The following is a 27,023-nucleotide window of genomic DNA, read 5'->3' on the forward strand; positions in this document are numbered from 1 at the left end:
CACAATATATGTGCACACTCACCTGTAACCTACGTACCTCACACAATATGTTCACTCACCTGTAACCTACGTACCTAACACACAATATATGTGCACACTCGCCTGTAACCCACGTACCTCACATACACAATATATGTGCACACTCACCTGTAACCCACGTACCTCACACACAATATATGTGCACACTCACCTGTAACCTACGTACCTCACACAATATGTTCACTCACCTGTAACCTACGTACCTAACACACAATATATGTGCACACTCACCTGTAACCCACGTACCTCACACACAATATATGTGCACACTCACCTGTAACCTACGTACCTCACACAATATGTTCACACTCACCTGTAACCTACGTACCTCACACATAATATATGTGCACACTCACCTGTAACCCACGTACCTCATACAATATATGTGCACACTCACCTGTAACCCACGTACGTCTCATACAATATATGTGCACACTCACCTGTAACCCACGTACCACACACAATATATGTGCACACTCACCTGTAACACACGTAACTCACACACAATATATGTGCATACTCACCTGTAACCCACGTACCACACACAATATATGTGCACACTCACCTGTAAGACACGTACCTCACACACACAATATAAGTGCACACTCACCTGTAACACACGTACATCACACACACAATATAAGTGCACACTCACCTATAACACACGTAACTCACACACACTTATTTACAAGAGACAAAACGCCAACATCACAGAATCTGACATTTACTTAATAGGCGCTATTTACCTGTAACTGTATTCATAGGAACTTGATCCTCCACAGCCTTCACCTGATCACACACATCCGGTTTTCCTCCGTGCCCTACTGCGGAGTCATCTGAAGGCGTCACATCCATAAGGCCTGTACAGTGAGAATACACGTGTATGTGTAAGTAGTTTGTAGTGCTTGTGGGAGGCATTATTCTCTCTCCTTATATATAAATCATATCATGTGGTCACCCAGAAATTACTATGTGCGCATGAGATAATTATTTAGCTTCACACTTATGTACACTCACCTGTAACCCAAGTACCTCACACACAATATATGTGCACACTCACCTGTAACCCACGTACCTCACACACAATATATGTGCACACTCACCTGTAACCCACGTACCTCACACACACAATATATGTGCACACTAACCTGTAACCCACGCACCTCACACAGAGTATATGTGCACACTCACCTGTAACCCACATACCTCACACACAATATATGCAGACTCACCTGTAACGCACGTACCTCACACACAATATATGTGCACACTCACCTGTAACACACGTACCTCACACACACACAATATAAGTGCACACTCACCTGTAACGCACGTACCTCACACACACAATATATGTGTACACTCACCTGTAACACACGTACCTCACACACACACAATATAAGTGCACACTCACCTGTAACACACGTACCTCACACACAATATATGTGCACACTCACCTGTAACCCAGGTACCTCACACACAATATATGTGCACACTCACCTGTAACCCACGTACCTCACACACAATATATGTGCACACTCACCTGTAACCCATGTACATCACAAACACAATATATGTGCACACTCACGTGTAACCCATGTACCTCACACACAATATATGTGCACACTCACCTGTAACCCACGTACCTCACACACTCACCTGTAACCCACGTACCTCACACACAATATATGTGCACACTCACCTGTAACCCACGTACATCACAAACACAATATATGTGCACACTCACCTGTAACCCACGTACATCACAAACACAATATATGTGCACACTCACGTGTAACCCATGTACCTCACACACAATATATGTGCACACTCACCTGTAACCCACGTACCTCACACACAATATATGTGCACACTCACCTGTAACCCATGTACCTCACACACAATATATGTGCACACTCACCTGTAACCCACGTACCTCACACACAATATATGTGCACACTCACCTGTAATCCACGTACATCACACACACTTATTCACAAGAGACAAAATGTCACCTTCACAGAATCTGACATTAACTTAATAAGCGCTAATCACCTGTAGCCGTATTAATAGGAACTTGATGCTCCACGGTCTTCACCTTGTCACCCACATCAGGTTCTCCGTGCTCAAACGCTGAGCTATCTGAAGGCGTCACATCCATACGGCCTGTACAGTGAGAATACATGTGTATGTGTAAGTTGTTTGTATTGTCCGTGGGAGGCATCAATAGCTCTCCTTATATATAAATAAAATCATGGTCCCCCAGAAATTACTATGTGCATACAAGTTAATTAGTTTCACACTTATGTCCACTCCTCCCCTGTAACCCATGTACCACACACACACAATATATGTGCAACTCACCTGAAACCCACGTACCTCACACACAATATATGTGTACACTCACCTGTAACACATGTACCTCACACACACACAATATAAGTGCACACTCACCTGTAACACACGTACCTCACACACAATATATGTGCACACTCACCTGTAACCCAGGTACCTCACACACAATATATGTGCACACTCACCTGTAACCCACGTACCTCACACACAATATATGTGCACACTCACCTGTAACCCACGTACCTCACACACAATATATGTGCACACTCACCTGTAACCCACGTACATCACAAACACAATATATGTGCACACTCACCTGTAACCCATGTACATCACAAACACAATATATGTGCACACTCACGTGTAACCCATGTACCTCACACACAATATATGTGCACACTCACCTGTAACCCACGTACCTCACACACTCACCTGTAACCCACGTACCTCACACACTCACCTGTAACCCACGTACCTCACACACAATATATGTGCACACTCACCTGTAACCCACGTACATCACAAACACAATATATGTGCACACTCACCTGTAACCCACGTACATCACACAATATATGTGCACACTCACCTGTAACCCATGTACCTCACACACAATATATGTGCACACTCACCTGTAACCCATGTACCTCACACACAATATATGTGCACACTCACCTGTAACCCACGTACCTCACACACAATATATGTGCACACTCACCTGTAACACACGTACCTCACACACAATATATATGCACACTCACCTGTAATCCACGTACATCACACACACTTATTCACAAGAGACAAAATGTCACCTTCACAGAATCTGACATTAACTTAATAAGCGCTAATCACCTGTAGCCGTATTAATAGGAACTTGATGCTCCACGGTCTTCACCTTGTCACCCACATCAGGTTCTCCGTGCTCAAACGCTGAGCTATCTGAAGGCGTCACATCCATACGGCCTGTACAGTGAGAATACATGTGTATGTGTAAGTTGTTTGTATTGTCCGTGGGAGGCATCAATAGCTCTCCTTATATATAAATAAAATCATGGTCCCCCAGAAATTACTATGTGCATACAAGTTAATTAGTTTCACACTTATGTCCACTCCTCCCCTGTAACCCATGTACCACACACACACAATATATGTGCAACTCACCTGAAACCCACGTACCTCACACACAATATATGTGCTCACTCACCTGTATCCCACGTACCTCACACACAATATATGTGCTCACTCACCTGTAACCCACGTACCTCACACACACAATATATGTGCACACTCACCTGTAACCCACGTACCTCACACACAATATATGTGCTCACTCACCTGTAATCCACGTACCTCACACACACAATATATGTGCACACTCACCTGTAACCCACGTACCTCACACACACAATATATGTGCACACTCACCTGTAATCCATGTACCTCACACACAGTATATGTGCACACTAACTTGTAACCCACGTACCTCACACACAATATATGTGCACACTCAGTTGTAACCCACGTACCTCACATACAATATATGTGCACACTCACCTGTAACCCACGTACCTCACATACACAATATATGTGCACACTCACCTGTAACCCACGTACCTCACATACACAATATATGTGCACACTCACCTGTAACCCACGTACCTCACATACACAATATATGTGCACACTTACCTGTAACCCACGTACCTCACATACAATATATGTGCACACGTACCTCACACACAATATATGTGCACACTCACCTGTAACCTACATACCTCACACACAATATATGTGCACACTCACCTGTAACCCACGTACCTCACACACAATATATGTGCACACTCACCTCTAACCTACGTACCTCACACACAATATATGTGCACACTCACCTGTAACCCACGTACCTCACACACAATATATGTGCACTCACCTGTAACCTACGTACCTCACACAATATGTTCACTCACCTGTAACCCACGTACCTCACACACAATATATGTGCACACTCACCTGTAACCCACGTACCTCACACACAATATATGTGCACACTCACCTGTAACCTACGTACCTAACACACAATATATGTGCACACTCACCTGTAACCCACGTACCTCACACACAATATATGTGCACACTCACCTGTAACCTACGTACCTAACACACAATATATGTGCACTCACCTGTAACCTACGTACCTAACACACAATATATGTGCACACTCACCTGTAACCCACGTACCTCACACACAATATATGTGCACACTCACCTGTAACCTACATACCTCACACACAATATATGTGCACACTCGCATGTAACCCACGTACCTCACACACACACAATATATGTGCACACTCACCTCTAACCTACGTACCTCACACACAATATATGTGCACACTAACCTGTAACCCACGTACCTCACACAATATATGTGCACACTCACCTGTAACCCACGTACCTCACACACAATATATGTGCACTCACCTGTAACCTACGTACCTCACACAATATGTTCACTCACCTGTAACCCACGTACCTCACACACAATATATGTGCACACTCACCTGTAACCCACGTACCTCACACACAATATATGTGCACTCACCTGTAACCTACGTACCTCACACAATATGTTCACTCACCTGTAACCCACGTACCTCACACACAATATATGTGCACACTCACCTGTAACACACGTACCTCACACAATATATGTGCACACTCACCTGTAAAACACGTACCTCACACACACTTATTTACAAGAGACAAAACGCCAACATCACAGAATCTGACATTTACTTAATAGGCGCTATTTACCTGTAACTGTATACATAGGAACTTGATCCTCCACAGTCTTCACCTGATCACACACATCCGGTTTTCCTCCGCGCCCTACTGCGGAGTCATCTGAAGGCGTCAAATCCATAAGGCCTGTACAGTGAGAATACACGTGTATGTGTAAGTAGTTTGTAGTGCTTGTGGGAGGCATTATTCTCTCTCCTTATATATAAATAAAATCATGTGGTCACCCAGAAATAACTATGTGCGCATGAGATAATTATTACGTTTCACACTTAAGTACACTCACCTGTAACCCACGTACCTCACACACAATATATGTGCACACTCACCTGTAACCCACGTACCTCACACACAATATATGTGCACACTCACCTGTAACCTATGTACCTCACACACAATATATGTGCACACTCACCTGTAACGCACGTACCTCATACAATATATATGTGCACACTCACCTGTAACCCACGTACCACACACAATATATGTGCACACTCACCTGTAGCCCACGTACCACACACAATATATGTGCACACTCCCCTGTAACCTATGTACCTCACACACAATGTGTGCACACTCACCTGTAACACACGTACGTCTCATACAATATATGTGCACACTCACCTGTAACCCACGTACCACACACAATATATGTGCACACTCACCTGTAAGACACGTACCTCACACACACAATATAAGTGCACACTCACCTGTAACACACGTACCTCACACACACAATATAAGTGCACACTCACCTGTAACACACGTAACTCACACACACTTATTTACAAGAGACAAAATGCCAACATCACAGAATCTGACATTTACTTAATAGGCGCTATTTACCTGTAACTGTATTCATAGGAACTTGATCCTCCACAGTCTTCACCTGATCACACACATCCGGTTTTCCTCCGTGCCCTACTGCGGAGTCATCTGAAGGCGTCACATCCATAAGGCCTGTACAGTGAGAATACACGTGTATGTGTAAGTAGTTTGTAGTGCTTGTGGGAGGCATTATTCTCTCTCCTTATATATAAATAAAATCATGTGGTCACCCAGAAATTACTATGTGCGCATGAGATAATTATTTAGTTTCGCACTTATGTACACTCACCTGTAACCCAAGTACCTCACACACAATATATGTGCACACTCACTTGTAACCCACGTACCTCACACACAATATATGTGCACACTCACCTGTAACGCACGTACCTCCCACACAATATATGTGCACACTCACCTGTAACCCACGTACCTCACACATAATATATGTGCACACTCACCTGTAACGCACGTACCTCACACACAATATATGTGCACACTCACTTGTAACCCACGTACCTCACACACACAATATAAGTGCACACTCACCTGTAACGCACGTACCTCACACACAATATATGTGTACACTCACCTGTAACCCACGTACCTCACACATAATATATGTGCACACTCACCTGTAACGCACGTACCTCACACACAATATATGTGCACACTCACATGTAACCTATGTACCTAACACACACAATATATGTGCACACTCACATGTAACCTATGTACCTCACACACATTATATGTGCACACTCACCTGTAACCCACGTACCTCACACAATATATGTGCGTACTCGCCTGTAACCCACGTACCTCACACACAATATATGTGCACACTCACCTGTAACCTATGTACCACACACACACACAATATATGTGCACACTTACCTGTAACCCACGTACCTCACACACAATATATGTGCACACTCACCTGTAACCTATGTACCTCACACACACAATATATGTGCACACTCACTTGTAACCCACGTACCTCACACACAATATATGTGCACACTCACTTGTAACCCACGTACCTCACACACAATATATGTGCACACTCACCTATAACCCACGTACCTCACACACAATATATGTGCACACTCACCTGTAACCCATGTACCTCACACACACACACAATATATGTGCACACTCACCTGTAACCCACATACCTCACACACAATATATGTGCAAATTCACCTGTAACCCACATACCTCTCACACAATATATGTGCACACTCACCTGTAACCCACGTACCTCACACACAATACATGTGCACACTCACCTGTAACCCACGTACCTCACACACAAAATATGTGCACACTCACCTGTAACCCACGTTGCTCACACACAATACATGTGCACACTCACCTGTAACCCACGTACCTCACACACAATATATGTGCACACTCACCTATAACCCACGTACCTCAAACATAATATATGTGCACACTCACTTGTAACCCACGTACCTCTCACACAATATATATGCACACTCACCTGTAACCCACGTACCTCACACACAATATATGTGCACACTCACCTGAAATCCACGTACCTCACACACAATACATGTGCACACTCACCTGTAACCCACGTACCTCACACACAATATATGTGAACACTCACTTGTAACCCACGTACCTCACACACAATATATATGCACACAAACCTGTAACCCACGTACCTCACACACAATATATGTGCACTCACCTGTAAGCCACGTACCTCACACACAATATATGTGCACACTCACCTGAAATACACGTACCTTACACACAATATATGTGCACACTCACCTGTAACTCATGTACCTAACACACACAATATATGTGCACTCACCTGTAACCCACGCACCTCACACACACAATATATGTGTACACTCACCTGTAACACACGTACCTCACACACAATATATGTGCACACTCACCTGTAACCTATGTACCTCACACACACAATATATGTGCACACTCACCTATAACCCACGTACCTCACACACAATATATGTGCACACTCACCTGTAACCCACGTACCTCACACACACAATATATGTGCACACTTACCTGTAACCCACGTACCTCACACACAATATATGTGCACACTCACCTGTAACCCACGTACCTCACACACAATATATGTGCACACTCACCTGTAACCCACGTACCTCACACACAATATATGTGCACACTCACCTGTAACCCACATACCTCTCACACACAATATATGTGCACATTCACCTGTAACCCACATACCTCTCACACACAATATATGTGCACACTCACCTGTAACCCACGTACCTCACACACACACAATATATGTGCACACTCACCTGTAACACACGTACCTCACACAATATATGTGCACACTCACTTGTAACACACGTACCTTACACACACTTATTTACAAGAGACAAAATGCCAACATGACAGAATCTGACATTTACTTAATAGGCGCTATTTACCTGTAACTGTATTCATAGGAACTTGATCCTCCACAGTCTTCACCTGATCACACACATCCGGTTTTCCTCCGTGCCCTACTGCGGAGTCATCTGAAGGCATCACATCCCTAAGGCCTGTACAGTGAGAATACACGTGTATGTGTAAGTAGTTTGTAGTGCTTGTGGGAGGCATTATTCTCTCTCCTTATATATAAATAATTTGAAATAGTAGATGAATACAGCACTTTGTGTTGAAGTGGTGCACGGTGCAAGAGGTAGCTGCAATGGCCTCTGTAATAGATATGCACTCATAGTAACACCAGCACCAGTGTCTTGGTTATAAATATTTTTATTAGAGGTTACATTAAAAGCAGCAACGTTTCGTGGTAAACCCACTTAGTCATGCTAGAATGCTAAAATATCTAACAACCCCCTAAGTGCAATACAAAAAGAAATACAAAAAGAAATTAACCACATAGTGAAACGAGCTGAAAATCAGCAACTAATTGACAAGAAATTGGCTGATTACTTGCAGGTAGAGGACCCAAAAATCCACAAAGACCCCACTAGACCACCAGGCAGGCCCATTGTATCATGTGTAGGTTCAGTATACACCAATATAGCAATTTACCTAGATAAATTGCTGCAACCAGAAGTGGTAAAAAACAAAATTTATGCTTACCTGATAAATTCCTTTCTCCTGTAGTGTAGTCAGTCCACGGGTCATCCATTACTTATGGGATACCAATACCAAAGCTAAAAGTACACGGATGACGGGAGGGACAGGCAGGCTCTTTACACGGAAGGAACCACTGCCTGAAGAACCTTTCTCCCAAAAACAGCCTCCGAAGAAGCAAAAGTGTCAAATTTGTAAAATTTGGAAAAAGTGTGAAGTGAAGACCAAGTTGCAGCCTTGCTAATCTGTTCAACAGAGGCCTCATTCTTAAAGGCCCAAGTGGAAGCCACAGCTCTGGTAGAATGAGCTGTAATTCTTTCAGGAGGCTGCTGTCCAGCAGTCTCATAGGCTAAACGTATTATGCTACGAAGCCAAAAGGAGAGAGAGGTGGCCGAAGCCTTTTGACCTCTCCTCTGTCCAGAATACACGACAAACAGGGAAGAAGTTTGTCGAAAATCTTTAGTTGCCTGTAAATAAAATTTCAGGGCACGGACAACGTCCAGATTGTGCAGAAGACGTTCCTTCTTTGAAGAAGGGTTGGGGCACAATGATGGAACAACAATCTCTTGATTGATATTCCTGTTGGTAACTACCTTAGGTAAAAACCCAGGTTTAGTACGCAGGACTACCTTGTCTGAATGGAAAATCAGATAAGGAGAATCACAATGTAAGGCAGATAACTCAGAGACTCTTCGAGCCGAGGAAATAGCCATTAAAAACAGAACTTTCCAAGATAACAGTTTGATATCAATGGAATGAAGGGGTTCAAACGGAACACCCTGTAACACGTTAAGAACTAAGTTTAAACTCCATGGCGGAGCAACCGTTTTAAACACAGGCTTAATCCTGGCCAAAGCCTGACAAAAAGCCTGAACGTCTGGAACTTCTGACAGACGTTTGTGTAGAAGGATGGACAAAGCTGAGATTTGTCCCTTTAACGAACTAGCGGATAAACCCTTTTCTAAACCTTCTTGTAGAAAGGATAATATCCTAGGAATCCTAACCTTACTCCATGAGTAACTCTTGGATTCGCACCAATGCAAGTATTTGCGCCATATTTTATGGTAAATTTTCCTGGTAACAGGCTTCCTAGCCTGTATCAAGGTATCAATCACTGACTCCGAAAATCCACGCTTTGATAGAATCAAGCGTTCAATCTCCATGCAGTCAGCCTCAGAGAAATTAGATTTGGATGTTTGAAGGGACCCTGCACCAGAAGGTCCTGTCTCAGAGGTAGAGACCATGGTGGACAGGACGACATGTCCACTAGGTCTGCATACCAGGTCCTGCGTGGCCACGCAGGCGCTATTAGAATCATTGATGCTCTCTCCTGTTTGATCCTGGCAATCAATCGAGGAAGCATCGGGAAGGGTGGAAACACATAAGCCATGTTGAAGGCCCAAGGTGCTGTCAGAGCATCTATCAGAATCGCTCCCGGGTCTCTGGACCTGGATCCGTAAAAAGGAAGTTTGGCGTTCTGGCGAGACGCCATGAGATCGAGATCTGGTCTGCCCCAACGTCGAAGAAGTTGGGCAAAGACCTCCGGATGAAGTTCCCACTCCCCCGGATGAAAAGTCTGGCGACTTAGATAATCCGCTTCCCAGTTCTCCACGCCTGGGATGTGGATCGCTGATAGGTGGCAAGAGTGAGACTCTGCCCAGTGCATTATCTTTGATACTTCCATCATTGCTAGGGAACTCCTTGTCCCTCCCTGATGGTTGATGTAAGCCACAGTCGTGATGTTGTCCGACTGAAACCTGATGAACCTCAGAGTTGCTAACTGAGGCCAAGCCAGAAGGGCATTGAAAACTGCTCTTAATTCCAGAATATTTATGGGAAGGAGACTCTCCTCCTGGGTCCAAGATCCCTGAGTCTTCAGGGAATTCCAGACAGCGCCCCAACCTATCAGGCTGGCGTCTGTTGTTACAATTGTCCAATCTGGCCTGCTGAAAGGCATCCCCTTGGAAAGATGTGGCCGAGAGAGCCACCATAGAAGAGAGTTTCTGGTCTCTTGATCCAGATTCAGCATAGGGGACAAATCTGAGTAGTCCCCATTCCACTGACTTAGCATGCACAATTGCAGTGGTCTGAGATGCAGGCGTGCAAAGGGAACTATGTCCATTGCCGCTACCATTAAGCCGATTACCTCCATGCATTGAGCCACTGACGGGCGTGGAATGGAATGAAGGACCCGGCAAGCATTTAGAAGCTTTGTTAACCTGACCTCTGTCAGATAAATCTTCATTTCTACAGAATCTATAAGAGTTCCTAAGAAGGGAACTCTTGTGAGTGGCAATAGAGAACTCTTTTCCTCGTTCACTTTCCACCCATGTGACCTTAGAAATGCCAGTACTAACTCTGTATGAGACTTGGCAGTTTGGAAACTTGACGCTTGTATCAGAATGTCGTCTAGGTACGGAGCTACCGATATTCCTCGCGGTCTTAGCACCGCCAGAAGAGACCCCAGAACCTTTGTGAAGATTCTTGGAGCAGTAGCTAACCCGAAGGGAAGAGCTACAAACTGGTAGTGCCTGTCTAGAAAGGCAAACCTCAGGTACCGGTAATGATCTTTGTGAATCGGTATGTGAAGGTAGGCATCCTTTAAATCCACTGTGGTCATGTACTGACCCTTCTGGATCATGGGTAAGATTGTCCGAATAGTTTCCATTTTGAACGATGGAACTCTTAGGAATTTGTTTAGGATCTTTAAATCCAAGATTGGTCTGAAGGTTCCTTCTTTCTTGGGAACCACAAACAGATTTGAGTAAAACCCCTGTCCGTGTTCCGACCGCGGAACCGGGTGGATCACTCCCATTAGTAAAAGATCTTGTACACAGCGTAGAAAGGCCTCTTTCTTTATCTGGTTTGTTGACAACCTTGAAAGATGAAATCTCCCTTTTGGAGGAGAAGCTTTGAAGTCCAGAAGATATCCCTGAGATATGATCTCTAGCGCCCAGGGATCCTGGACATCTCTTGCCCAAGCCTGGGCGAAGAGAGAAAGTCTGCCCCCTACTAGATCCGTTTCCGGATTGGGGGCCCTCACTTCATGCTGTCTTAGGGGCAGCAGCAGGTTTTCTGGCCTGCTTGCCCTTGTTCCAGGTCTGGTTAGGTTTCCATCCCTGTCTGTAACGAGCAACAGTTCCTTCCTGTTTTGGAGCGGAGGAAGTTGATGCTGCTCCTGCCTTGAAGTTACGAAAGGCACGAAAATTAGACTGTCTAGCCCTTGGTTTGGCTCTGTCTTGAGGCAGGGCATGGCCCTTACCTCCAGTAATGTCAGCGATAATTTATTTCAAACCGGGCCCGAATAATGTCTGCCCTTTGAAAGGTATGTTAAGCAATTTAGATTTAGAAGTCACATCAGCTGACCAGGATTTTAGCCACAGCGCTCTGCGCGCCAGAATGGCGAATCCGGAATTCTTAGCCGTAAGTTTAGTTAGATGTACTACGGCATCAGAAATAAATGAATTAGCTAGCTTAAGGACTTTAAGCTTGTTTGTAATCTCATCCAATGGAGCTGATTCAAGGGTCTCTTCCAGAGACTCAAACCAGAATGCCGCCGCCGCTGTGACCGGCGCAATGCATGCAAGGGGTTGCAAAATAAAACCTTGTTGAACAAACATTTTCTTCAGGTAACCCTCTGTGCTTTTTCAGATCCAATGGATAAAAAGTTAGCTATCCTCCACCGGGATAGTGGTACGCTTAGCTAAAGTAGAAACTGCTCCCTCCACCTTAGGGACCGTCTGCCATAAGTCCCGTGTGGTGGCGTCTATTGGAAACATTTTTCTGAATATAGGAGGGGGTGAGAAAGGCACACCGGGTCTATCCCACTCCTTGTTAACAATTTCAGTAAGTCTTTTAGGTATAGGAAAAACGTCAGTACACGTTGGTACCGCAAAATATTTATCCAACCTACATATTTTCTCTGGGATTGCAACCGTGTTACAATCATTCAGAGCCGCCAACACCTCCCCTAGTAACACACGGAGGTTCTCAAGCTTAAATTTGAAATTTGAAATGTCTGAATCCAGTTTATTTGGATCAGACCCGTCACCCACAGAATGAAGCTCTCCGTCTTCATGTTCTGCAAATTGTGACGCAGTATCTGACATGGCCCTAGTATTATCAGCGCACTCTGTTCTCACTCCAGAGTGGTCTCGTTTACCCGAGTTCTGGCAATTTAGATAAAACCTCAGTCATAACATTAGCCATGTCTTGCAAAGTGATTTGTAATGGCCGCCCTGATGTACTTGGCGTTACAATATCACGCACCTCCTGAGCGGGAGATGCAGGTACTGACACGTGAGGTAAGTTAGTCGGCATAACTTCCCCCTCGTTGTCTGGTGAATTTTTATTAACATGTACAGATTGACTTTTATTTAAAGTAGCATCAATGCAATTAGTACATAAATTTCTATTGGGCTCCACATTGGCCTTTGAACATATTGCACAAAGAGATTCCTCTGTGTCAGACATGTTTAAACAAACTAGCAATTAGACTAGCAAGCTTGGAAAATACTTTTTCAAACAATTTTCAAGTAATATAAAAAACGTTACTGTGCCTTTAAGAAGCACACAAAAACTGTCACAGTTGAAATAACAATGAACCGGATTAGTTATAGAAAACAATTTTTTACAGTAAATGCATTGATTTAGCAAAGGAATGCACCCACTAGCAAATGGATGATTAACCCCTTAATACCGGAAAAACGTATAACAATAAAATATAAACGCTTTTATCACAGTCAAAACACAGTCTCACAGGTCTGCTGTGAGTGATTACCTCCCTCAAAACTAGTTTTGGAGACCCCTGAGCTCTGTAGAGACGTCCTGGATCATGCAGGGAGAATAAGGAAGACTTGTGACTGAATTTCTACTGCGTAGAAAAGCGCCAAAATAGGCCCCTCCCACTCATAATACAACAGTGGGGAAGCTCAATAAACTGACTTTATTTAAAACAAACGACAGCCAAGTGGAAATTAATGCCCATAAAATTTTCACCAAGTACCTCAAAGCTAAAACGATTTACATGCCAGTAAACGTTTTAAATATAAATACATGAAGTTATAAAAAAGCCTGTTGCTAGTTGCTTTTACTGCAGAAGGCTAAAAGCTATATGTATACAGTATTTTCTTAGTGAAGTGCCATTCCCCAGAAATACTTCAGTGCCAACATACATAAATAACAGCCTGATACCAGTTGCTACTACTGCATTTAAGGCTGTACTTACATTTCAACGGTATTAGCAGTATTTTCTCAGTCAATTCCATTTCTTAGAAAATAATATACTGCAACATACCTCTTTGCAGGTGAACCCTGCCCGCTGTCCCCTGTTCTGAAGTTACCCCGCTCCTCAGAAGGCCGAGAACAGCAAATGGATCTTAGTTACGTCCGCTAAGATCATACACAAACTCAGGCAGATTCTTCTTCTAATGCTGCCTGAGAAAAAACAACACACTCCGGTGCCGTTTAAAATAAACTTTTGATTGAAGAAATAAAAACTAAGTTTTAATAACCACTGTCATCTCACACATCCTATCGATTAGTTAGGTGCAAGAGAATGACTGGGTATGACGTAGAGGGGAGGAGCTATATAGCAGCTCTGCTTGGGTGATCCTCTTGCACTTCCTGTTAGGGAGGAGTTAATATCCCATAAGTAATGGATGACCCGTGGACTGACTACACTTAACAGGAGAAATGGCCAGTTACCTGAAGGATACTGGACACTTCTTGGATAAAATAAAATCTTTAGAATTGCAGTCAGACAGATATATACTTTACACAATGGATGTTAAGAGTTTATATACGTCCATTGGCCATGAAACAGGTATTGCTATTATAAGGAAGGTGCTTATGGTCAGTGGTTGTTATTCACAAGCACAATGTTGGTTTTTGGAAGATCTGTTGCGTCTAGTTTTATACTGGAATTTTTTTTCTTTTTCAAGATGATTGGTTCATACAAGTAAGGGGGACAGCCATGGGCTCCAATGTTGCCCCATCATACGCCAACCTCTACATGAATGAGTTTGAGGAGCGCCAAGTATATGAAAATCATCTATTCAGACAGTACGGATCAGTATGGTGGCGCTACATAGATGATGTGTTTGGCGTGTGGTGGGGCAGCATTGGAGAACTAGAAAACTTTACAAGGGAACTTAACACTATGGTAAGAGGATTACAATTTTCTTTGACATATAGTGAGGAGAGTATAACATTTCTTGATACTAAGATTACTAAAGGACAGAACAAACTCGACATAGATATCTTTTTAAAAGAGACTGATAGGAACACCTTGTTAGAATACAACAGCTTTCATCCAAAAGGCCTTATTAACTCATTACCCAAGAGCCAATTATTAAGGGTACAGAGAATAGTAAATACACCAGAAGTTAAGAGCAAAAGGCTGTTAGAAATGTCAAACAAATTTGAACAAAGAGGGTACCTTACACAATTGTTGAGTCAAACAATAAAAGACATCACCACACCTAGGGCATTAAAAGAAAAAACAGGATAGACTAGTATTTGTGTCACAACACAGCTCACATAGCCAAGTTGTAGCAAAAGCGATAAAAAAGCACTGGCACATACTTAGGGATTGTAATCCCAGGATTGAACAGTTCAGGGATTACCCTTTAATGGCATATAGGAGGGTAAAAAACATCGGAGACCACCTTATAAGAAGTGATATTGGGTCTGAAAGAAGAGACACACAAACATACATGAAAGGAAAGAGAAATGGCTGTTATCCTTGTTTAGGATGTGTCAGCTGTAATTCAGTGATAAAAGGCCCAAACTTCTATCATCCACATAATGGCAGATGCTATGATATTAGGGGGTTTCATACTTGTGATACCAGCTATGTAGTCTATCTCATAAAATGCCCATGTTCTATGTATTACTTAGGAGAGACCACACAGAAAGTGAAAGACAGACTGAGCCAACATAGGTCAAATATAAGGAGAAAAAATTTGGAAGCACCTCTATCCAAACATTTTTTAGAGAAGGGCCATAGCATAAGCCAGCTACGCTGGCAAATCATACAACACATCCCTATTCAACGCAATGGGACTAATAGAGAAAAAATCCCCCAACAACAAGAAATGAGATGGATATATCAATTGGATACTCTTATTCCCAAAGGGTTGAATAGGGACTTTGACCTTAATTGTTTCTCTTAAATTGTTTCTCTTAAATTGTTTCACTCAAATTATAAGTCTCAAATCCATCACCCTTATGATCATTTAAAATATAACTGTATGCAAAAAAGTTTAACATGATATGTTTTAAATAACTAGGGCACTTTACCTATGTGTTTAACATTATTGAGATTTTATTGCAATAAGATATTGTAACTTAGAAAGATAGTTTAACAAAGTTAAATATTGAGACAATATATGCATGTACAATAATGGGAAAGTCATAAATATTTATTATTGCCATATGTAAACTGTTTAGTCAGATACATTTGTTTTTAACATTTTGTATAAACATTGTATTTAGTAACCACTAGGGGGTGTGAAACTTCCCAAAATGAAGCCAGTTGGCGCCAAAGAAAGGTATAAGTTGTTTGAAACAATGTGACACAATTAGCATGACTAAGTGGGTTTACCACGAAACGTTGCTGCTTTTAATGTAACCTCTAATAAAAATATTTATAACCAAGACACTGGTGCTGGTGTTACTACGAGTGCATATGTATATAAATAATATCATGTGGTCACCCAGAAATTAATATGTGCGCATGAGATAATTATTTAGTTTCGCACTTATGTACACTCACCTGTAACCCAAGTACCTCACACACAATATATGTGCACACTCACCTGTAAACCACGTACCTCACACACAATATATGTGCACACTCACCTGTAACCCACGTACCTCACACACAATATATGTGCACACTCACTTGTAACCCACGTACCTCACACACAATATATGTGCACACTCACCTGTAACCCACGTACCTCACACACAATATATGTGCACACTCACCTGTAACCCACGTACCTCACACACACACACACACAATATATGTGCAGACTCACCTGTAACCCACATACCTCACACACAATATATGTGCACATTCACCTGTAACCCACATACCTCTCACACACAATATATGTGCACACTCACCTGTAACCCACGTACCTCACACACACACAATATATGTGCACACTCACCTGTAACCCACGTACCTCACACACACACAATATATGTGCACACTCACCTGTAACCCACGTACCTCACACACACACAATATATGTGCACACTCACCTGTAACCCACGTACCTCACACACACAATATATGTGCACACTTACCTGAAACCCACGTACCTCACACACACAATATATGTGCACACTCACCTGAATCCCACGTACCTCACACACACAATATATGTGCACACTCACCTGTAACCCACGTACCTCACACACAATATATGTGCACACTCACCTGTAACCCACGTACCTCACACACAATATATGTGCACTCACCTGTAACCCACGTACCTCACACACAATATATGTGCAGACTCACCTGTAACCCACATACCTCACACACAATATATGTGCACATTCACCTGTAACCCACATACCTCTCACACACAATATATGTGCACACTCACCTGTAACCCACGTACCTCACACACAATATATGTGCACACTCACCTGTAACCCACGTACCTCACACACACACAATATATGTGCACACTCACCTGTAACCCACGTACCTCACACAATATATGTGCACACTCACCTGTAACACACGTACCTCACAAACACAATATATGTGCACACTCACCTGTAACCCACGTACCTCACACACAATATATGTGCACACTCACCTTTAACCCACGTACCTCACACACAATATATGTGCACACTCACCTTTAACCCACGTACCTCACACACAATATATGTGCACACTCACCTTTAACCCACGTACCTAACACACAATATATGTGCACACTCACCTGTAACCCACGTACCTCACACACAATATATGTGCACACTCACCTGTAACCCACTTTCCTCACACACAATATATGTGCACACTCACCTGTAACCTACGTACCTCACACACACACACAATATATGTGCACACTCACCTGTAACGCACGTACATCACACACAATATATGTGCACACTCACCTGTAACCCACATACCTCACACAATATATGTGCACACTCACCTGTAACCCACGTAACTCACACAATATATGTGCACACTCACCTATAACCCACGTACCTCACATACAATATATGTGCACACTCACCTGTAACCCACGTACCTCACACACAATATATGTGCACACTCACCTGTAACCTATGTACCTCACACACACAATATAAGTGCACACTCACCTGTAACGCACGTAACTCACACACAATATATGTGTACACTCACCTGTAACACACGTACCTCACACACACACACACACAATATAAGTGCACACTCACCTGTAACCTATGTACCTCACACACAATATATGTGCACACTCACCTATAACCCACGTACCCCACACACAATATATGTGCACACTCACATGTAACCCACGTACCTCACACACAATATATGTGCACACTCACCTGTAACCCACGTACCTCACACACAATATATGTGCACACTCACCTGTAACCTATGTACCTCACACACACAATATATGTGCACACTTACCTGTAACCCACGTACCTCACACACACTCACCTGTAACCCACATACCTCACACACAATATATGTGCACACTCACCTGTAACCCACATACCTCACACACAATATATGTGCACACTCACCTGTAACCCACGTACATCACACACAATATATGTGCACACTCACCTGTAACCCACGTACCTCACACACACACAATATATGTGCAGACCAGTGACGTGCAGTGAGCTCAGAGGCTAGTGAGGCAGTGGCTATGATAGGCCTGAGAAGCACATATATGAACCTAATATAGGTAACTTAAATTTACGATTAAATTAGCCGGTTACACAATGACGATTAGAATAGTATCTAATATCTTGTATTTAAGCCTCTGCAGACAGTCCCCTTATCTCAGGGCTATTTATTTATTATCTATTGACTTGCATTTTAGCCAGTCAGCGATGTGTCCTGCACAACTCCACGGGAGAGAGCACAATGTTATCTATATGACACACATAAATTAGCAGTCTCTTGCTGTAAAAAAGCTAATAAAAAAGCATGTGATAAGAGGCTGTCTGTAGTGGCTTAAACAGTCAGAAATGTAGAGATTAAATGGTTATACAGTATATTAATATAACAATGTTAATTGTGCAAAGCTGGGGAATGGGTAATAAAGGCGTTATCTATCTTTTTAAATAATAGCGATTTTGGTGTAGACTGAATTCTGACCCAGGCAGGATGAAATACTTGCAAGCACACAAACAAGGCTTCCAAACAATCTGACCACATGTTAAAACCAGAAACTCCCTAATGCATCAAAAATGCAGGGGATGACTGGCAATTTTGGAACCAGGGGGCAAGTACAATTCAGTGGCCCAAGTACTAAAACCATGCCCACTTTGCAATTCTATATATAAAGTTAAAATACAAGTGAAGCAAAGCACCTAAGAAATGATAGAAATAAGGCTATAAAAACAGAATTTTAATGGAAAAAAAACATATATATTTATTTTTTCTAACATCAATGTATAGCCCTAGCATACTGCTGACATCATGTACATTTCCAGAAAACTGCTGACATCCATGTACAGTCCTAACATACTACTGACATCCTTATATAGCCCCTTACAAAACCATTAATCAGGGCCCCCCACACATACATAGAAACACACACTCACAAACATAGATTCACATACACACAGAAACACACTCGGACATACAGAAGCACTAACACATACAGACACACAAAGTGACAGACACATAAACAGACACATACAGAATCGCACACAGAAATATACACTCAGATATACAAGAAGACTCACACAGACAGACACCATCAGATACCATATACACATAGGAACTAACACAAAACCAGGCACCACATGCACACAAACAGGCACCCAAAAAGCACAGACAAGAAGCCACATACATCATCACTCACCCATACACAAGCACCCACAGGAACACCCACTAAGAGGCTGGCTAATCCACAAATATATACAGACAAGCACACACACACTCATATACACTTCCACGTGACTTTTACATGAGTTAAATATATAATAGTTGAATAAAATGTTTTATTAATATTATATGCCAGTTGTACTTGACAAGATGGAGTGGCCCCCTGCTCCTACTTACTATGTGCCAGTAATACACTACATTTGATTAAGATTAAGGGCCTTTTACAACCACTTATTATAGTTTTCTGCCACATGACTCCCTTCCCTCATTTATGCCACTTATCATATACCATATTAAATCTGCCAATCAGTTCCCCTACTCACATGAATGCCAGCTAAATGCCACACTATACCAGGCAAGATTTAAGACTCCCTGCCCCCATACATTTCCTGAGAGATATCACAGCTCACTTGTGGATTTAATATGAAAACCACTAATAATATATCATCTAAAATAATTTTTTAATACTAAAAACATAAAAACTATGCTTTTTAATAAATGACAGACAGATCATCATATTACAGAAAGACAATAAAAAGTGAGCTGTTATATACAAGAAAACCCAAAAGCATGGGAAACTGCAGTAAAAAACAGTGTATTTATTAAATGAAAACAACTAGGATGACAGAGTGAAGTACTGACCTTAAATCAATCAGTCTATCTAATCCACATACATAGAAACAAAATCAGCACAGTTTTGTTCTCTTTAGTTTTCAGTGCACATAACTAAGATACTCAGAAGTGTCTGGACCCAGTAGATCTCACCTTATATCTTGGGTGACATAGGAGTGTACTCAGCACTGACTGTTTTACAGGAGGGAATGTACATTGTTTATTATACAGACCAGGAGAGGTTCCTGCATAAAAAAGGCATTAGCATTTGCTTTTTTGCACAAGGGCACCAGCTAGTGACAACACAATACTTACTGAGAGCTGTAGTAATAAAGCATCATTTATTATACAGACCAGGAGAGGTTCCTGCATAAAAAAGGCACTAGCATTTGCTTTTTTGCACAAGGGCACCAACTAGTGACAACACAATACTTACTGAGAGCTGTAGTAATAAAGCATTTATTATACAGACCAGGAGAGGTTCCTGCATAAAAAAGGCACTAGCATTTGCTTTTTTGCACAAGGGCACCAGCTAGTGACAACACAATACTTACTGAGAGCTGTAGTAATAAAGCATTTATTATACAGACCAGGAGAGGTTCCTGCATAAAAAAGGCACTAGCATTTGCTTTTTTGCACAAGGGCACCAGCTAGTGACAACACAATACTTACTGAGAGCTGTAGTAATAAAGCATTTATTATACAGACCAGGAGAGGTTCCTGCATAAAAAAGGCACTAGCATTTGCTTTTTTGCACAAGGGCACCAGCTAGTGACAACACAATACTTACTGAGAGCTGTAGTAATAAAGCATTTATTATACAGACCAGGAGAGGTTCCTGCATAAAAAAGGCACTAGCATTTCCTTTTTTGCACAAGGGCACCAGCTAGTGACAACACAATACTTACTGAGAGCTGTAGTAATAAAGCATTTATTATACAGACCAGGAGAGGTTCCTGCATAAAAAAGGCACTAGCATTTCCCTTTTTGCACAAGGGCACCAGCTAGTGACAACACAATACTTACTGAGAGCTGTAGTAATAAAGCAGGCTCTGCAGTCAATGTTGTTAACTTGTTAAAAAGCAGCAAATTGCCAGATCACATTAAAAACAAAATATTCACAATAAAAAGTTAAAATAAAGTGCCAGCAAAATGTGGGAAGCTATTATTACCAGCACTCCTCAGTCACAACAGTCAAAATTGTTAATAAGTAGAAAGCTTACAGATCACATTAAAAGTATTAATATTAACACTATCATTTAACAGAATGAAGAAAGCTATAAACCCTACCCCTTACTGTGCACTTCTTCCTGCAGTCCTTATTCTCCACTCTTGTTTCTAGTGAAGCCTGTGCTAGTGGGAGGGTCCCAGACTGGATAACAGTAACAGGAAGTCAGTGAACATCAGACAGGGCCAGCCCTGCATCCTGCATAACTAATAATGCCAAAAATGAGTTTTTACTTCTCTGATTGGCTCTCTCGCTAAGAGGCATAATGAGGGATGCCTCCTATTGGTCATTATTTTTGCTTCAGGTAGTTTTAAGTTACCACCAGTGGGTGGTGCTGCTGCTATTGAAGAAATGTAACCATGTTTTGCTATGGAGAGATGCAGTCCTGTATGATGCCTCTCCATAGCATTACATGGGTTGGAAAAAATTGTAATTTTTTTTATTTATTTTTTACAATTTTTTCTTAATTAAAATTAATTTAACTAAACTTTGGCCCCATATGACAGGGGAAGCAGTGCCTCCCCTGCCTCCTATGACTGCACGTCCCTGGTGCAGACTCACCTGTAACCCACATACCTCACACACAATATATGTGCACATTCACCTGTAACCCACATACCTCTCACACACAATATATGTGCACACTCACCTGTAACCCACATACCTCTCACACACAATATATGTGCAGACTCACCTGTAACTTACATACCTCACACACAATATATGTGCAGACTCACCTGTAACCCACATACCTCACACACAATATATGTGCACATTCACCTGTAACCCACATACCTCTCACACACAATATATGTGCACACTCACCTGTAACCCACATACCTCTCACACACAATATATGTGCGCACTCACCTGTAACCCACATACCTCTCACACACAATATATGTGCACACTCACCTGTAACCCACATACCTCTCACACACAATATATGTGCACACTCACCTGTAACCCACGTACCTCTCACACACAATATATGTGCACACTCACCTGTAACCCACGTACCTCACACACAATATATGTGCACACTCACCTGTAACCCACGTACCTCACACACAATATATGTGCACACTCACCTGTAACCCACGTACCTCACACACAATATATGTGCACACTCACCTGTAACCCACGTACCTCACACACAATATATGTGCACACTCACCTGTAACCCACGTACATCACACAATATATGTGCACACTCACCTGTAACACACGTACCACACACACACACACACAATATAAGTGCACACTCACCTGTAACACACGTACCTCACACACACTTATTTACAAGAGACAAAATGCCAACATCACAGAATCTGACATTTACTTAATAGGCGCTATTTACCTGTAGCTGTATTCATAGGAACTTGATCCTCCACAGTCTTCACCTGATCACACACATCCGGTTTTCCTCCGTGCCCTACTGCGGAGTCATCTGAAGGCGTCACATCCATAAGGCCTGTACAGTGAGAATACACGTGTATGTGTAAGTCGTTTGCAGTGCTTGTGGGAGGCATTATTCTCTCTCCTTATATATAAATCATATCATGTGGTCACCCAGAAATTACTATGTGCGCATGAGATAATTATTTAGTTTCACACTTAAGTACACTCACCTGTAACCCAAGTACCTCACACACAATATATCTGCACACTCACCTGTAACCAATGTACCTAAACACAATATATGTGCACACTCACCTGTAACCCACGTACCTCACACACAATATATGTGCACACTCACCTGTAACCCACGTACCTCACACACAATATATGTGCACACTCACCTGTAACCCAAGTACCTCACACACAATATATCTGCACACTCACCTGTAACCAATGTACCTCACACACAATATATGTGCACACTCACCTGTAACCCACGTACCTCACACACAATATATGTGCACACTCACCTGTAACCCACGTACCTCACACACAATATATGTGAACACTCACCTGTAACCCACGTACCTCACACACAAAATATGTGAACACTCACATGTAACCCACGTACCTCACACACAAAATATGTGAACACTCACCTGTAACTCACGTACCGAACACACACAATATATCTGCACACTCACCTGTAACCCACGTACCTCACACACAATATATGTGCACACTCACATGTAACCCACGTACTTCACACACAATATATGTGAACACTCACCTGTAACCCACGTACCTCACACACAATATATGTGAACACTCACTTGTAACCCACGTACCTCACACACAATATACGTGCACACTCACCTGTAACCCACACACAATATACGTGCACACTCACCTGTAACCCACGTACCTCACACACACAATATATATGCACACTTACCTGTAACCCACATACTTCACACACACAATATATGTGCACACTCCCCTGTAACCCACATACCTCACATACAATATATGTGCACACTCACCTTTAACCCACGTACCTCACACACACAATATATGTGCACACTCACCTGTAAAGTAAAAGATGTGGTGCGAGTGCTATAGAAACGGTGTAAGCTTAAATCCCTTAGTAGTCTAGTAAATCTCCATATACTGACTATAGGTGCATAGTATGAGAAAGGGGGGTGGGATAAGCGCTCTATATGGGAGCTCACCGGATAAAAATGTGTGATGTAATATATTCTATTATTTTAAAGAGATTGAAGTCAAGTGATTATATAAAAGGTTTTAATAAAAAATGTATATTAGTCATATGTGAATATCGTAGTAATGAATACCGTAATATACACTGTACACAAATAGTTAAAAATACATATATGATGCCGGCATCGACTGAGTTAAAATATAGCTAAGAATTAAGCCATATACATGCAGAGATATACAGTATATAAAATAGCAGTATATTGATTAACAAAAAACAGTATGGCTGCAGAGAGCTAATAATTTCAAACCGCTCTTATGTCTGGAGCAAATATTGAGTGAGACCAATCTGTTAGCCGTTAGAAGCAGCTATGAGAAAACAAGCCGTGAGCTGTGTGCGTCACGTCACCTGACTAAACAAAGTCCTCCAATCCTGTGAGCCAAAAGTGGATACAAATTTAAAACAAGAGAGTCTCAGTAGGAAATAGACACTTTGTGTCACTAATAATACTTGCAAGTGTCCAAAGGTTTTCTTTGAAGTCAGTGATGATGAATTTTCAGCTGTTCAAAACAGCGCAATGTAGATCCGTCTTTCTCCCTTTTAGTAGATGATTCTTTGTCCAAAGTAGGTTCCGGCTTGTATAGTATCCGCTGTATTTTGTGAATGATTTTTCTATACAGCAGAGAATTCTTACTATAATGCAAACACAATGCAATAGATGGGCACACAGAAATTACTCATACATCTACCTCAATGCTTTCAGGGAGGTAGAAATGAACCTGTTTTTTGTGCCGTGAGAGGAAAAAGTTGTAAATCAGCACTGAGAAAAGGTTACACACAGGGATTATTCATATATCTCTCTCTATAGTAAAAGTAAGCAAATTTACTACATACTTATTCACACTGATTGTCATATGTTACAACTCACAGGTTAATTTCGACCTCTATGATAAATATAGAGAGAGAGATATGAATAATCCCTGTGTGTAACCTTTTCTCAGTGCTGATTTACAACTTTTTCCTCTCACGGCACAAAAAACAGGTTCATTACTACCTCCCTGAAAGCATTGAGGTAGATGTATGAGTAATTCCTGTGTGCCCATCTATTGCATTGTGTTTGCATTATAGTAAGAATTCTCTGCTGTATAGAAAAATCATTCACAAAATACAGCGGATACTATACAAGCCGGAACCTACTTTGGACAAAGAATCATCTACTAAAAGGGAGAAAGACGGATCTACATCGCGCTGTTTTGAACAGCTGAAAATTCATCATCACTGACTTCAAAGAAAACCTTTGGACACTTGCAAGTATTATTAGTGACACAAAGTGTCTATTTCCTACTGAGACTCTCTTGTTTTAAATTTGTATCCACTTTTGGCTCACAGGATTGGAGGACTTTGTTTAGTCAGGTGACGTGACGCACACAGCTCACGGCTTGTTTTCTCATAGCTGCTTCTAACGGCTAACAGATTGGACTCACTTGATATTTGCTCCAGACATAAGAGCGGTTAGAAATTATTAGCTCTCTGCAGCCATACTGTTTTTTGTTAATCAATATACTGCTATTTTATATATATCTCTGCATGTATATGGCTTAATTCTTAGCTATATTTTAACTCAGTCGATGCCGGCATCATATATGTATTTTTAACTATTTGTGTACAGTGTATATTACGGTATTCATTACTACGATATTCACATATGACTAATATACATTTTTTATTAAAACCTTTTATATATCACATGGCTTCAATCTCTTTAAAATAATAGAATATATTACATCACACATTTTTATCCGGTGAGCTCCCATATAGAGCGCTTATCCCACCCCCCTTTCTCACACTATACACTCACCTGTAACCCACGTACCTCTCACAATATATGTGCACACTCACCTGTAACCCACGTACCTCACACACAATATATGTGCACAATCACCTGTAACCTATGTACCTCACACACAATATATGTGCACACTCACCTGTAACCCACGTACCTCACACACAATATATGTGCATACTCACCTGTAACCCCCATACCTCACACACAATATATGTGCACTCACCTGTAACCCACGTACCCCACACACAATATATGTGCACACTCACATGTAACCCACGTACCTCACAAACAATATATGTGCACACTCACCTGTAACCCACGTACCTCACACAATATATGTGCACACTCATTTGTAACCCACGTACCCCACACACAATATAGGTGCACATTCACCTGTAACCCACGTACCTTACACACAATATATGTGCACACTCACCTGTAACCCATGTACCTCACACACAAT

General features: G+C 41.9%; 1 protein-coding gene across 3 annotated transcripts in view; it reads right to left on the reverse strand.

Moving 5' to 3' along the window:
* Nucleotides 1-27,023, reverse strand: part of LOC128666703 (zinc finger MYM-type protein 1) — a 172,738-nt gene that overhangs the window by 105,872 nt on the left and 39,843 nt on the right. Inside the window, exons 8-14 of one of the 3 annotated variants that reach the window (XM_053721442.1) lie at nt 23,455-23,568; nt 8,490-8,603; nt 6,040-6,153; nt 5,209-5,322; nt 3,247-3,357; nt 2,095-2,205; nt 786-899 (exon numbers count right to left, since the gene is read on the reverse strand). In XM_053721442.1, the coding sequence (XP_053577417.1) occupies nt 786-899; nt 2,095-2,205; nt 3,247-3,357; nt 5,209-5,322; nt 6,040-6,153; nt 8,490-8,603; nt 23,455-23,568 (792 nt within the window). The remainder of the gene's footprint in view (nt 1-785; nt 900-2,094; nt 2,206-3,246; nt 3,358-5,208; nt 5,323-6,039; nt 6,154-8,489; nt 8,604-23,454; nt 23,569-27,023) is intronic. The other 2 variants (XM_053721443.1, XM_053721444.1) reach the window with 2 other exon arrangements.

Source organism: Bombina bombina, chromosome 7 (assembly GCF_027579735.1).
Source record: "Bombina bombina isolate aBomBom1 chromosome 7, aBomBom1.pri, whole genome shotgun sequence".
Taxonomy (NCBI): Eukaryota; Metazoa; Chordata; class Amphibia; order Anura; family Bombinatoridae; genus Bombina; species Bombina bombina.